Source organism: Pseudochaenichthys georgianus, chromosome 19 (assembly GCF_902827115.2).
Source record: "Pseudochaenichthys georgianus chromosome 19, fPseGeo1.2, whole genome shotgun sequence".
NCBI lineage: Eukaryota > Metazoa > Chordata > Actinopteri > Perciformes > Channichthyidae > Pseudochaenichthys > Pseudochaenichthys georgianus.
The window spans coordinates 14,387,328-14,404,391 of NC_047521.1; the positions used below are offsets into that span (position 1 = coordinate 14,387,328).

Below are 17,064 nucleotides of genomic sequence, written 5' to 3' on the forward strand. Positions count from 1 at the left end.
GGTAGAGGGTTGCAGTACCTGGTACACTGGGAGGGTTATGGTCCTGAAGAGCGGTCATGGGTGCCCGCTCGCAGTATCTATGACCCATCTCTCATTACTGACTTTCACCAGGCCCATCCCGATCAACCTCGTAGGACGTCAGGAGCCGTCCATAGAGGGGGGGGTTCTGTCACAAGTTAGACACTTCTATTATTGTTTGTTTGATGCCTCATCTAAACTCTCCTGTCATTTCAGATCCCGCTTTCCCCCAGGCCCTTGTAATCAGCTCATTTCCCTCACCTGGTCTCCTCAGCCCTTCCCCTCACCTGTTACTCATTCCCTCATCACTCCACAGTATTTATACCACCTCATTGTCAGATTGTCTTGTCATTTCCGCCAAGCTCTCCAGTGAGTGTTGTGCTCTAGTCCCGAGTTTTGTCCTGCCCAGTTTTTGATTCCTGCCTGCCTGTCTGACGGATTTACTGGTTTTGACTCTGCCTGTCCCTGACCTGGAATAAACTGAACATTACTATACTGGTTGTATCTGAGTCGTGCTATTGGGTTCTGATCTGTACCTGTGATCGTGACAGTTTTTGTATATGTGGATGAAGCAGGCTTCAACCTCTCCAAAGTGAGGAGATGTGGGAGGAACCTTATTGGGCACAGAGCAACAGTCTTTGTTCCAGGCCAAAGGGGAGGAAACACAACATTGTGTGCGGCTATCTCGACACAAGGCGTCCTTGCTCACATCCCTGTAATGGGAGCATATAACACGCAACGTGTCCTTGCCTTCCTGGATGTCCTGTATGACCGACTTGTGCCACCAGAAGAGAGGGATCAAGTGAGGTCGGTTCACGTGGTCATATGGGACAATGTGGCATTCCACCACTCTCGTGACGTGAGGGCATGGTTTGAGGCTCATCCACACATGGCCATGGAGTTCCTCCCTCCATACTCCCCATTTCTAAACCCCATTGAGGAGTTCTTCTCTGCCTGGAGATGGAAGGTTTGTGACCATCATCCTCATGACAGAATGCCCCTTTTGGACGCAATGAATGCTGGCTGTCGGGACATCTCTGCGGAATCCTGTCAAGGGTGGTGTCGACACGCAGGGAGATATTTCCCACGCTGCCTTGCAAAGGAAGACATACGCTGTGACGTAGATGAGGCTATGTGGCCAGACAGAGGCCAAAGAGCAGATCAGTAAAGCTATATATAATAGATCTCATTCTCTGCTTTACTGCTGATTTACATCATTTACCCATGTTATTTTTTCCCAGTGTATTGCTATTCATCTTTTGTTTCTGTTACGGTGCTCTTCTGAAAATGAGACAATAAAAACAATGACATAGTTACAGTAACATACTGTTTTTCCTATATGTAAGTTTGTTTCTCCCAACTTGTCAGTTTTCCGTTCAGTTTCCAATATCGATAGCTTGAGGTTTGTGTGTTGATGATTGTAGTCAGTATTTAGTGTGCCACTTGGTAATGACTGTTCAAATAGTCTTCTAATGAGCTGACAAATGTTTGTTTTTGGAGAAGGTATCTGGTTTTGGAAGGGGTCTTTTTAGTTTTGAGTGCCTTAGAGCACCTTGCAAGAAATGTATATTGTTATGGTAGAATGTGTTATTATGGTGACCGGAGTTTCAGTTATGAAAACACATTTGTCTCATTAGAGGACAATTTGTTCTGTTTCGATCGACTTATTCTTTTTTGTGACCAGTATTTTCAGTTTTGGTCATGTAAGTGCATTTTGCAAAAGATATTCAGAGTTATGGCGAGTGTGTTTCTGTTTTGATGACTATGTTCTTGTTTTGAAGAAATGAATTTTGATTCTAAATAGTGGGTTTAGCAATTGAGAAAAACTGTAAGTGCATTCGACCAAGAAGATACAAACTTGAAGAAAACAGAATCATATTGGTATTATACCTTATTTTATTAGTTGTTACAGGAGTTGGAGGGTTGTTTTTCTCTGACAATTTAAATAACATGTTGTTCCTTCTCTGGTTGCCTGTGGGGTCTTTGAACCACTACATTGTTATAAATAAATAATTAATTGAACTACCTTATAATAAGATTTTTTAAAAATCAGCCTCTTTGTCAACAGCTGTTATAAAACCAATCGGGTGCAGATGATGGTATAACAAGGTGGATCAGATTGAGCAGCTCAACACAGAATGGTAATGGGGTGTTGCAATAAGCCTTATGTTGCCCTCGGTGCAAGAGGCTTTAAGGTCCAAAGCTGAGAAAAAATTACAATCAGCATAGTAAGACTAACAAAAACCTTCTAATAAGGCTGTGTTTGTGCTCTCTGAAACCTAAAGAGAAGGCCGCTATTGTTCCCGAAGTTGGTGTGTTTCCAATTTGTCCGGCTATTTGAGAAATGGTACATGTTTATTGTGTGTGAGCCTTTGATGGTTACATCATGTATGTATATTTGTCAGCGTTATTTATCCCTGTTCTTTCTGACACCTACATCCCCCAGCCCTCTCGGGCGTATTTATCTGATTCCAGGTGGAAGGGACGTTTGACACAGACCGAGAACAGCGGTTGAGAAGATAAAAAACAAACATGCTTTGCTGATCCAAACACAAACTGACATGATACCTGCGCCCCATGCCCGCGGGGGTCTTGACCTGTATACCTGCATAGCTAAGTGTGAGAACAATTGTCACTGTATTCACTTTGAATTCATAGAGCAGCCTTTACTAGCAATGTACTGGAAACATTCAAAGCTTTCTAGTCTGGTTGTTATGTCCTACCTAATCCATTATTTGCTGCGATTTATGAAGTCCCACAGTCTGAGCTGCTGTCACACACGCAGACAGATTTCCTAAACATCAGTTATCTTAAGTGCCTTTTCTGAAAATACAATACCCTTAGATGTCAGATCAAAATGTGTGTATGTTTGTTGTCTTCTTCTGACTTTCAAAATAAGATCAGACAAGCTGTCTCCAGTTCACCGATGCACGACCCCTCATAGTCAATAGTAGATAGTCGGGGAGAGGAAGAAAGGGCTCGATTGTTGTTATTTCCTGAAAAAATAAAGACACAAAATCAGATATATGAGTCATGTCTGCACCCACATCCGCTCACCGTAAAAAAAGCTAGAGCTATTCAGCAGGGCAAATGGTTTTCCAAATAACTCTCAGAATTCACTCACACAAAAAATGACAGCATTTTTATTCAACAAGCAAAAGGCTAAGTCTGGTCTATGTTGCAGTTAAAAGATGTCGACAACTTTTCATTCACAGAAATACTACTTTTTTCATTACGGGAGTTGTCTAATCTTTAGTGAGGTTTGAGTAAAATGGATATCTTTGTTGTACAGATGTGAAGCCGCCTGAGGCAGATGTGTAATATTCGGCTGTATAAATAAAAATGACTTGACTTGACATGTCTAGAGGCAGACCACCACCAGAAATCATCAGACAGAAGTGGCCCGATGCCCCCTGTGGTCCTCACTCGCACATGTTCGTTGCAATGAAAGCTTTTTTCATTTCCCCATTGGATGGCTCTTCTTTTCATCTACCAATCATTCTGGCAGCCCCCTGCTGTACGAAAGCCCATCATATCGTAGGCCTAACTACGTAAAGCCTTTTTGTCAAATTGTACCAGGCTATGGCAACCTGTCAAGTTAATATGTGTTGTGCGCCCGACCTGATAGACCCTTTCACAACACACACATTTGGTCTGAGGATGGGGGTGCATTTTCAAGTCCTTGTTGTCACTGACATTGTTAACTAGAAAACGTATATATAGCTGGTTGAAAGTTTAACATCATCTAAAAAATGTGGGGTGCATTAATAAAGAATGGATTGTGGAATGTGCACCCTTTACTGCCCTCTCTTAAAATACATTTCACAAAAAAATATTGGTTCTAGTGATATCACAGTATATATATTCACATTTGTTTATTATCTTGTGTACTTAATAGAAATGACAAGCACTAACAGCAAAGAGACTTGTATATCCTCGCTCTTTTGAATGTGCTGAATCGGTGGATATGTCATACATGTGGAGCCAGGCGTTCTCCATTTATTTATCTGTCTGTATACCATATTAACTGATATTCATTGTGTTTATTAGCATTTTGTTTCTTTTCATTTATAATATTATTTATGTCACTTCTAACAGATATGGAAAAATATGGAAAAAAAGAAGTCAAACTTCCAGTAAACAGTTTAATGTTCACAGACAATATGGCCAAAACAAGGAGACCAAACGTATATTTTTACACATCAGATTTATCAAATGTACATTCCCCATTTAAATGATACACTAAACACATTGTATCTTGGTAATAATAGTGATAATGCCTTGATGAGGAAAACAATCTATGTATCCCTTAATTGCACCATTTACTTTTTATTGTAATGTATTAAGATGTTTTTATTTATAATTTTTTTCTATTCATTAGCCTCTTATCTTTCAAATTAGAAATATGCATTTTGAACTTTTTGGTATGTTATTGTAGGCATTTCCTTGGATTAGGGCAGTGATTAAAAGGTCCTAAACCACTAGAGGTCAACACAAACAAGAATAACACAAATTGAGCCATTGTTAATGATAAACACCTGTGCTTTTTCCTAACATGAAAAAGTGTTTTGGTTTTACCAGTTCATCCAAAAGGCCCTCGACAGGAGTTAGTGCACCCATAGAGGACCCTGCCTGTGCCCATAGTACTAGGGTTACAATCAATAACTCCATTACTTGTATTATCAAGTGAAATGATTCAGCACTCCGCTCAGCCAATGCAAAAGGCTATAATATATTGTTATCCCTATATTGGTTTACATTTTTGTGAATTTTATATTTATGTAAAGTTTCTTACAATATGTACAATATTTCTATGAATATTGCTAATTTGTTTGTTATACTGACAAAAACACATGTGCAAAATCCTGGGCACATCAAGTTGCCAGACCTGAAATTGGGTCATTGGATTTTAAGATAATGATCATTGAAAAACCTTAACTAACCTCAACAGGATGGAAGGAGGAAGGATGAGGGGGGTCATGCCACACAGAGCGGTATTGTTTTGGCCTTTGTAGCACTTCCCTGTCTGTACAATGTTACTTTTGTGTAAGTCCATACCCAGATTCTGATCCTCTTAACATCAGCCAGAAGTCTCCGTCATGAGACCATGTTATTCTGTTGGTCATGCAGCTCTGAGAGGTTAGTGTTGCAACACAAACACACACAGAAAATACTGTACACATAAAATCGAAATACACAACACCAGTGCAGGAAGGATGTGTTTGTTTGATAGGGGGTTCAGTGAGAAGGGGATAGAAGTTAAATGTTTACACATGTTGCAACCCTAAATGCACATGGACTGTTTGTAGCGGCGTAAGTAAATGATTTAGTGCGGTGCTTTGAGAGAGGCAGATGTGCAGAGAGCATGGTGACCTTCAGCGCACAGGGGTCAAGCCTGGAAACGGCAATGGATACTCTTTTACTCACCTTTCCCACAACCAATCAAATCTTTCTGCAGGCCAAAAACTAAAGTCCTACCGGGTTTGATTTAGTCTGCTGTCTCCAAGAGTTTCCTCATCTCAACATTTAGCATTCCAGAGGTGGGTTAAGTGAGAAAAAAAGGAAAAAAGAGAATATATATATATATATATTATTGTTGTTATGTTTTTGTTTCTGACATGTTCAATAACTTGACTAATCGTAAATATTTGAATTGTAGTTTTATTTTAATTAGATGGTTGGCTACAATTGCCATATCAAGTTGATAACATCAGTGTTTTGTTAACAGTTGTTTTACCCTGCCCCCAAGCCTAAAACTTTGATGGCAGATTTTAATCCATTTAATCAAAAGACAATTTTGAGGGTCGTATTCTTAGAATTGTAGACATTTTTTCACTGCTATACTATGGTATATGCTACATACAGTATACACTAAAATAAAGCCTCCTTAATATTCTTGTAATTGTGATCCTTACGATCCATCCGCAGTATAAAATTAAATCCAATAGCAGAGTTACTGAGCAATACTCACAATGGAAAGTATGATGAGGATAAGTTGAACAATAGCCCAATATCCCCTTGAATCTCAATTTTTCTTTAATACCTTTTTGTCTGTATTCTAACGTCCTCAGTCCAGCCGTATTCCTTTCTTTGGGATTAAAACATTAGATAAAGGGTTAATCCGGCAGAATCAACTCAGAAAGCAAATCGTTCCATTATATACATTTGTTCCAGTGTTTGCAGCAGCATATGACCTCTCTTTTCAGATGAGATGCACTCAAAGCTTCTCCCTGCAACAGTCCACTTGTCTGAAAAATAAATAAATAAAGATTCTTATCTTTTAAATGTAAATGCCAAAAACGTTAGCAAGACTTCTGCAAGCTAGGCACCTGCAAATGTTGATAATACTAAAATGAGTCCCTGAGTCATTACCCTTTTCTTGTAGTCGAAGATAAATGAGGGAAAACTGAAAGACATGCTAAGGGTTTTAATAGAGGAACAACCACTCCATTGATTTGTTCTAAGAAAAATAGAGAAATAGAAAAAAAAACGTCCATCTCCACATGCTCACACGCACACACTAACTGACACACTCAAAGGCAACCCCGGAGCAGGGATTGGACCAGAGACGGAGAGCACTTCTCCCCCCCCCCCCCCCTCTCCAAAGCTGCATGCTGTACTCCCAGAAGCACTGTCAGAGTGCGATGTGAGCGCAGGGCAGCTATGATGACCGGCTTCTCGGGCTGCTAGACCACCTCACAGAGACCCGACACCTCGCTGGTCCACCTCTCAGCCTCTTTCCATTTACCACCGTGGACCAGGAATGGATTCCAGGCTCCTGATTGAACCGGGGGTCCCCACACCGGACCTGATCGCCCGGGAGCCCTGGAACATCAGCTCCATCAGCTCCATCAGCTCCATCAGCTCCATCAGCTCCATCAGCTCCATCAGCTCCATCAGCTCCATCAGCCCGCACCGGCTCCTGGAGCTGTCTACTGTCACCACCGCTGTGAGTACCCGGCTCCACGCTTCTTTGATGTGATTGTTTTATTTTCGGCTGCTTAGAGGAAGGCATTCTCCTACATCTAAGTGAAGAGCTTCGGTGCGTAACCGCGGAGAGGACCGGTCCAGAACTGCTAAAAGCAAACTCACTAGTTAATGTTTTTGTATGTTTAGTTCCTCCCAAGATATTTGAGCATTAGTGCACAAGGGAGGTGTGATGAGATCTCTGTGAGTGAATAAGTCACACCTGCATCTGCTCTCCGTTCATTCACCGTCATTCCCGTCACCTGCATTTCTCCACTCTCCATCTAGTTGTATACAAAATGTTTTATAAAGCTGTTGTGAGTGAGCTGTATATTTGTATCTGTGGTAAAAGTGCGTATCGTGTTTCTGGTACCAACATCTGTGCGCACGATGCAATCCGTGAATACATGTTAAGTAGGCCTATTGATTGCTCACACTTTTCTGAATTTGCGGTGTGTTAAAGGACCTTATTTTCCAGTCGGGATTTCTATAATTTGTCAGATGACATGTTTGTGCACAAACGTGACTTAAGTGTTAAAGTAAAATGCGTTACCATCCCATTAAATCCCCATACTTTCATATAGACCTGTACTAATCCTATTACCACTCAGGTTAGCCTCAGTTCAGACCTTTGGGTCTTCAAAAGAGGAAATGTAGTTTGCAGCAAAGCAGCATAAAACATCAATCTGCTGTTTTGGATGGTGATTTTAAGTTTTGGTTGTAAATTACAAAACATTTTATTTAAATTCAATGCTGTAATCATGCCATCTGTGATATGATATGCCATGAAGGTTGAAGACGTGTTTATAATGTTTTTCATTACCAAGTCTCATAAGTGAATGACACTATCTCTCTCTATCTCCCTCTGTGGTGACTGCCATTGGGACAAAAACATGCTTAGCCTTCAGGGAAATCCTTTGTATCCAGATCTGTGAACCAACACAGTGGTGTGTCTACCTCTGCACTATATGAAGCATGAAATGAAGTGCAGTGCATTCATTTTGCTGCAGGGTATAGATTTGAGAGAGAAGCAGCTGTTTGAAATACACAGGAGAAGCAAGTGGGTGTGTTGTGAATGTAGTTCAACAAGAGTGAACTTTGAAGTTCAGAGCTGCAAACTTTAGTGTCAGCTGCCTTCATGGTGGGAGCGCTGGAAAAGCTGATACTAAAGCAGTGCCTGAGGACAGCTTCTACAGAGAGCGATGTGTTCTTATACTCTGTATAAGTGTGGTTTTCATTTAAAAAAAACTCTTTCTGGGATTTCCTCTAGAGCCCTCTTTTCCTTTTACCACTGTTTCATCATCTACTGAATCTACCATCTCTGCATCATTAACAAAATATATGGGTCTAATGTATGAGTGCGTATGTGTGTAGTGTGTCTGTGTGCTGTCCTGCTATTTGTCACTTGAGAACCAAAATGACAATCCTATAGACAACGAAACTGCGCTGGTAATTACATTTAGAGAAAAAGGTATTCTCTTCCAGATTACCTTTTTTTTCAATGTATCATACGATAAGTTTTTAATTACAGTCTAGGTATGAAGTCAGGATGGATGGATGTAGGGGTCAAACAAATAAAAATAATTTCACCACAGAGGAATACAACATTTTAACATTTAAAGTATTTTAAATCAGGATATTTACCAAACGTTAAAATAAATGTTGTTGCACAAACATAACCATTTTGGTTTTGTTTTGATTACAGAAACAACGTTTTATTCAAATTGCAGTTTAGTTGTATTGCGAGCATAATTTGTAGGCAACAGGGTTGGACCAAAGGATAAGCCAGTTTGTTTAAATGTATCCTCCTCCATCATGTTATACATATTTAAGCACTGCGGCCAACATGATGAAAATCAATATCTTCCCATAATTGATTGATTTCAAGATATAACGAATGTATGCATCATCAGGTTTTAGTTCCACAGATATACATTACATCAGTTAATTTTAGATGGATAAATTGTTTAAAAGTACAATTATAGACATCTACTGAGAGACAGTAAATGATGAGTGAGGAATTATCCCTGATCAAGTTAGATGATTGTTATAGAAGACACAAAGAAAAATACCCTGAAGATATTTAAAACAGAAAGCAAATACCTGTCAGGGGTGTATGGAATAAGTGTTTGGTTAAAAGTAGTTAATGGAATCCTGCCAGCCAATCACAGTTCAGATTTTCCAATGCTTATAATACAATATTGAATCATCACCTTTTAAAGTGAAGCCTTTAATCTACTGTTAAACTGAGTCACATTACCCTGTGGTGGTCAAATGATGCCTGAGTGTCATGTTCCTAATGAAAATGTATTTCCTCTGCTGTAAATGATTAATTATCATGATTATGAGCATGACGTCCTTTTATTCAGAGGGAAGCCGCTCATTCACGTTCATTAAGTTAGTGTTGGCTGTTACAGAGTGATGTGCACATAATTGCCAAGTAGATTACAGTATGTTGTAAACTTCAAACACGTGTGCAGTGCACAGCTTCTCATGCTTGTATTTACATGCATGTGTTTTCTTCTACAGAGTATTTTCTTACATTGGATATTTAATTCCCAGCCTCTCCTCTTTTTCCATGTCTCTCCCTCTTTCTTCTATCCCTAATCCTTGTCTTCTTCCTCACTCAGTTATTTTTCCCTGCCGGTTTTAAATAGCTGTGCATTAGATAGCTAAGAGCATTTCAATATATTTTAATTGCTCTTGACTGATGTAGGGAAAGCCAGAAATGCTGGCTTCAGTATGCTAATGAGTGCAGAAAGATGTCACCATCCACTAATTCCATTTTTAAGTCCCAGACAAACAAACTTTAGAGGAGAATTCCCCGCTGCTCTTTCCTCCTCACCGTGTGATCACATTTATCTGGCCACGAGCTGCTGGAGGAAATGAGATGAAGCAAGAGGAAGTACAGGAGTGATCGAGAAAAAGATTTAGGAAACAGCGGAACTGCCGTGAATGAGGGAATTAACAAAGATCTTCCATCAGCAGCGATAGCGGAGATGAGAACGATATCCAGCAGGGAGGGTGTCGGGATGTGAGAAGAAGAATCTTTCTTTAACAACTTCGTACCAAACACACACACACACACACACACACACACACACACACACACACACACACACACACACACACACACACACACACACACACACACACACACACACACACACACACACACACACACACACACACACACACACACACACACACACACACACACACACACACACACACACACACACACACACACACACACACACACACACACACACACACACACACACACACACACACACACACACACACACACACACACACTCATATGTGGCTGACAGGATTAATAAGATGAGATGTGTGTGTGTTCCAGTTGAACTAAGGAAGATTTCGTGTATAGTCCTGGCGAAATGAAATGTGGAGCTGTGTGCTCTGAGGTGCACTGAGCTTCTCAGAGGCAAAATTCTGCTTGCAAGATTGTTATTTATGTTAACAATGTTATATAAAGTTTGTTTTTAGGGAGCTACAAGAAACATTGGAATGAATTAGTGTATTTATGCTTTCTTGGGCATTTACTAGAGTGCTTCCATTTCTACATTTTAGAAATAGTGGAGCCTCGCAGATGGGGGTGCTGCAGCCCCCTCACCAACCCCCCCTTCCCACGTCAGTAGTAGTACAAATGCCATATCAATCTCATTAGTATGCAGAAAAAGTGACAGGTCGCCCCGCCCCCTTTTGACCGGAAGTCCCGCCGTATTTGACCGGAAGTCCCGCCTTTTTATTTTGAAAACCGGAAGTCCCGCCTCGTTCGACCGGAAGTCCCGCCTCGTTCGACCGGATGTCCCGCCCCCGCTTCCGGCGGATGTCCCGCCCCCGCTTCCGGTTTACAAAATAAAATTAAAATAAAAAAAATGAGAAAAATAAAATGCCGTTGTTTTCAATCAATTAATATGCCTAGGATATATGTCCCGCCTCCTAACCACTTCCTGTGTGGTTAATCCTGTATACAGTATCGAATGTAACTTACAAATACTTGCAAATAACATGAAATTAATCAAAAGTAAAAGCATCTAAAAAACATATATTTAAACCTCTCTGTTTTTGCAAACAGGACATGACAGGACATGAGGGGAGAAAACATATGGTGAAGGAGGGGGAACACACACACACACACTTTCCCCGCCCCTCACCCCTCTCGCTTTAGGGCTGTTTTAAATAAAAAGCCAGCGTCACTCTTCAATATTTTTCAAGTCGAGAGAAAATGGCCAAGAGACGTCTTGATATGAATTTAATCAGCGAGACACCGGTGACAACTTACAGCCATCCGTTGGGTGCTCCAAATCAAAGTAAAGCATATAAAAAACAGATATTTTAAAAAGTCAGCCTTTTTGTTAAAGGATAGGGGAGGGGAAAACCCCAAACCCCCTATGGAGAAGCCATAAACCCCCTATGGAGAAAAACCTGTGGTAAACAGAGGGAGGTAGGTAATATACTTAAATATATAGAAAGTCAGAGAATATTTATCAGAGGATAACGCATATACATTTGTACAAGTCGGCTATGGTGTATTTTATAAGTAACCGAGTTTTCGTACTCAGACCGTTGCAGCAATTTCAAGCAGATCTCTGCGATATGCAGTCGCTGTCCGAATATAATGATGGCTTTAATTATTTGTTAACAGTCATAAATGTATTTAGAAAAACCTGTGCTCAAACATTAAAAAGAAAAAGAAGGGTAAGGTTACCAAAGCTTTTGATACAGTTTTAACACACAGCGAGATCCCTAAAAAGTTACAAACAGACATGAGGGGAGAAAACATATGGTGGAGGAGGGGGAACACACACACACACACACACACACACACACACACACACACACACACACACACACACACACACACACACACACACACACACACACACACACACACACACACACACACACACACACACACACACACACACACACACACACACACACACACACACACACACACACACACAACACACACACACACACACACACACACACACACACACACACACACACACACACACACACACACACACACACACACACACACACACACACACACACACACACACACACACACACACACACACACACACACACACACACACACACACTTTCCCCGCCCCTCACCCCCTCTCGCTTTAGAGGCCTACAGCCGAAGATATGCTTCAATCTCCTCTGTCTTGAAGGCATTCTTAAGCACATAAATGTAACATTAGGCTATGCATAAAATAACCAAACGATTATTTCATTAACTAATTTGAACAGTAATTCACATCATCATATCATAACAAAATAAGCTAAGGCAACTACTTGCATTCAGTGACTTGATCTTTTAAATGAAAACCAGGGATATCTTTTGTTTTGCGGTCCATATCTCATTAAAAATATCTAATGTTAGTAACTATTAAAGAAAGAATGGGGACAATTCTGTGTTAATGTAGTTTGACCATTGTAACTGCTGTGCAGACATACTGATAAAATAGGGCTTCTAACTAATTACCTTAAATAAAATCACTAATTAATTAAACCAGTTCAATACGCATTATTCTTATTCTTATCATTCTTTATGAGCGCAGTAACGGTAAGGTATCTAATTACTTATTTATCTAGTATTCCATCACATAATAACAGAGATGGTCAAACTGAAGTAGAGACATGGCAGAAATCCTACAATGAAGCAGGACAGTGAAGGGGAAGTCTCTTTTGAAGAGGGTTTTAATAGTTTAAAGATCTTAATGCCCCCTTGATCATATCTTTTTTTAAAAAGACTGTTTCTCTAAAAGGCAGGTTTTGTGATTTTTAAGACTTTTTACAGACACTCGGCAGATTTGTGTGTAATTCTCTCACAAAGGAACAGTAAGTCTCTTACTTTTTTGATAGCGTTTTTTTATATATGACAACTTTACAACTGGTAGAAAGTTAAGTACTTTTTCTGAGCAGATTTTCTTTAAGACTGTGACTCTTAACACACCAACCCCCCGAGAGACAGACATACTCATCCCCTTTTCAACGTATTTTGTTTTTGTCTTTCTCGCTTTTTTTTCCATTATATTTTTGAAAAAAACTACATAGTGATTGCTAGCAAAAATACAACATGCAACTAATACATTATACAATATTACGACTTTTGGCAATATTTTCAACACAATATACTTGTACCCTTTTTTCTTTTTTTGTAGGACTTCAAGATATGTTGCATGTCATGCATAAACACGGTGTCATCTTTCTTGAAACTGACGTGCTGTCCGTTTTACAAACAAGTTATGTTTATGCTTCTTCATCCTCTGAATGTTCCTCCCCCGTCCCTCTTCACAATAACAATCAAGGTGGATCTATGAAATGAAACACCTCTTCCCAAAGCGTGACTACCCTATTGAGGGCATGCGTCTAAGGCAGTAGGGTCTAAATCGATGGGCCAGATATACTAACATGCAGAACGTACGGTATGTTTGAAAAAGACTAACCATTTATCCAGTTCAAGCTGTCTTTAAGATGTGACATCGCGCTCTGACTATTTCCCATAAAATCGTGACAAACTATTACTTGTTCTTACATTTGACCTCTTGCTGCTTGGTTGAAAATGATAGATGAAAAAGAACTTTTTTAAAAAGAGTCAAACCACAAATGTTTTAAGATTGTTACAAAATGTAAAAAATAAAAAAGGTCTGGAGACAAAATTAATTCAGGTGACTCTGGCTTTATTAGGACAACAGACATATAATACAAATGGGTTAGGGGTTAAATATAACCATCGTGGACTTAATAGTCTAACAAAATACTTTTATCTGAATACATTTGTTCTTTTTAAGAGCACTTTTTGAAATTATTTATTTATTATTTCAGTGGAACAATCCAGTGTTTGTTAACATTAACGCTTTCTTCTCTTTTTCTTGTGTTACTAAGATACTTTTAAACACACTTTGGTGTATGCAACACTTGTTCAGATAAAACAAGGTTTTTTCTTTTCTGATAAACTTACATATTTTAGTTATTTTATGTTACCAAGATACTTTGAGATACACCCTGATGTACACAACACTTAACAAAGGGTATAATATGAAGTAGTTGATAAGGAAGGGGTTTTTCTTTAAGGGTGCAAAACTTTAGAACAGGGTAAAATATTCATTAATTTGTATTGAATTGAGTTTTCTTTTTTTGATTTTCAACATACTATATGACTTTTACATATTTCTGACGTACTATACTTTTTTTGACTTTTTTCTGTAGAATCTTGACAAAACTATTACTTGTTCTTAAATGATGACCTATTGCTGGAGATGAGATGAAAAAGCTACAACGCTTAAAGAACTTTTTTCTAAAAACTCTCAATTCTACACTGACTCCCCCCACTCAACGCAATAAGTCCCACCCCCACTCAGCAAATCATCTAAAACGAAGGACCCCATCAAGACGACTGTTGAAAAACTAGCCATGGATCTGAGAAAAACCAAGTCTGATGTAGCCTACCCTTATTATCACCAGGATAATGGATATGGGCTTAATGACTGGATGGTACAAAGTAGGGGAGAGGATGTTCCCGAAGAAGAGCTCTCCTCTATATGTAATAGTATTGTAAACGAAACATTTAAAGTGGTCCTGGAATCTTCATTTTTCAGAAACATTCTGTAACATTACCGAAGAAATTACACTTACTCTTTTTCTTGTGTTACCAAGATACTTTTAGATACAGTTTGGTGTCTGAAAACTGAAACTGGTTGAATATAAAGTACTTTATAAGGAATTCGGATTCTTTTAAAGGCAGATTTTGGCTTTTTTTTTCTCTTGCCAAGATACTTTTAGACACACTTTGAGGGATGCAAAACCTTAAAACTAGAAAATGAAGTACAGTCTGATTAGATTTTTTTCTTAAGACTGTTTCTCTAAAAGGTAAGTTTGTGATTTTAACAATTTTCCCTGACACTTGGCAGATTTGTGTGTAATTCTCTCACAAAGGAACTGTAAGATACACTTTTTATGTATGCAAAACCTTAAACTTTTTTTTTTTTTTGAAAATAAAATACTTTGTCTGAATACATTTTCTTTAAAGGCACTTTTTTTTATTTTAACGCTATTTCAGTGGAAAAATACAGTTTTGTTGACATCAAGGCTTTTTTTCTCTTTCTTGTGTTACTAAGATACTTTTAGACACACTTTGATGTATGCAACACTTGTTCAGTTAAACAATGGGGTTTTTTTTCTGATAACTTACATATTTTAGTTATTTTATGTTACCAAGATACTTTGAGATACACCCTGATGTACGCAACACTTAACAAAGGGTATAATATGAAGTACTTGGTAAGGAAGGGGTTTTTCTTTAAGGGTGCAAAACTTTAGAACAGGGTAAAATATTCATTAAATTGTTTTTTTTTATTTTTATTTTCAACATACTATTTGTACACAATGACTTTTCCATATTTCTGATAAACTATACTTTTTCCGTAAAATCATGACAAACTATTACTTATTCTTAAATTTCACCTATTGCTGGAGATGAGATGAAAAAGCTACAACGCTTAAAGAACTTTTTTTCTAAAAACTCTCAATTCTATAATTGACTCCCCCATTCAACGCAATGAGCCCCACCCTCCACTCAGCAAATCATCTAAAACGAAGGACCTCACTAAGACGATCGTTGTAAACTAGCCATGGAGCAGAGAAAAGCCAAGACTCCCCCCGCGAGTTGCAGTCAGGAACAGAGTCCACCAGCAACACCACCATGTGGGAAACCCGAATCTTGCAGTACTACTGCTGCTGATGCTACTCCTCGGGTCAAGAAGTCTCGGTTTAGGGACACAGTGAAATCGGAATTGTTTTATATTCTGGAGATGGTGATGTATCGGTACAGAAAATAAATCTGCAAAGAATGCCGACGCAGTAACCCCGACCAGAGGCAACACGATTGTCGGAATGACATGCCCGATTTCTTCTTCAGAAACAATTACAAAGTGTTAATGAAAAGACTTTGGCTCGCCGACTTCGTTGCAGTGATTGACCAGAGTCTTATTGAAAAAGGCATTTGCGAGGATAAACTGAAGATAGGACGCGCTTCGGAAGCCTTTCTGCACAAGCTTGTAAAATGCAGATGCCTCAAGGAGAGACTTGAAATATCCATAGAGAGTTGGATGGAGAAGAAGAAGAAGACTAACAAACAGCAGTCGGATGGAGAAGAAGCCAAGGACTTGTTCAATGCAGTGACTTTTTTCTTTAAGTAAAATAAAAATGGGAAACTACTATGCAAAACGCTCTGTATATATTGATCATAATGTAGTCCTTACCCGTTTAATAAGTGTGATGATGGGGACGATTGAAAACAGAATGAGTAGTGACCCCCGTGTAAGCAGAATGGCTGAAGTTTGTAAACTAGAAGACATTTTGGATATCGTTCGTTCTGGCAGTACTATTCCGGGTCATTGGGAAATGATTGTAAACGAAACATTTAAAGTGGTCCTGGAATCTTCATTTTCCGAAACATTCTGTAACATTATCTCAGAAATGAAACAAACATCAACAGTGTATCATGTGCTCTCATTGTATGCTCTGTTTGTAGATGTAATGCATCTTTGCGTCAAAAACAGCATAGACGTGAATATTTTGACTGAAGTGAAAAAACTCCATCACGATATCTCCAGTAATATGGGGAATTCTAAGCTGGAGACTGTCCTGGGGATGCTACAATCAGTATAACTATTGATTTGCGTGTGAAAAAAAAAAAAAGTGTTTTTTTACATCTAAAAACTGTTGTCATCATTAGAGCAAGGGGAGCGTGTCTGATACATGTGTATTACAGTCCTTCTTGTTGTGTTTTTCAGTGTTTTCCTGTGTGTCTGTACACACAAAGCACACTTCATTATCTACTTTTCAGCTTTTATCACAAAGTGTATCTTTCAGTAACTTTACCAGAGAATTTAAGCATAAATCTGTCAAATGTTCAAAACAGCCTTGTTTCACTGAAATACCCTCAAAAATGACAAACTGCCATTATTACGAAATCTCCTCAACAGAGGTACTTTCTACAGATGAAGCCTTCCACTCAACCCATATGTCCCC

At 39.0% G+C, this 17,064-nt stretch overlaps 1 protein-coding gene across 1 annotated transcript in view; it reads left to right on the forward strand.

The window, feature by feature from the left end:
* The first annotated feature begins 6,781 nt into the window (after nt 1–6,781).
* The window catches only part of LOC117464459 (melanopsin-like), a 45,891-nt gene continuing 35,608 nt past the window's right edge, over nt 6,782–17,064 (forward strand). The window contains exon 1 of the mRNA XM_034106906.2: nt 6,782–6,967. Within this exon, the coding sequence (XP_033962797.2) occupies nt 6,782–6,967 (186 nt within the window). The remainder of the gene's footprint in view (nt 6,968–17,064) is intronic.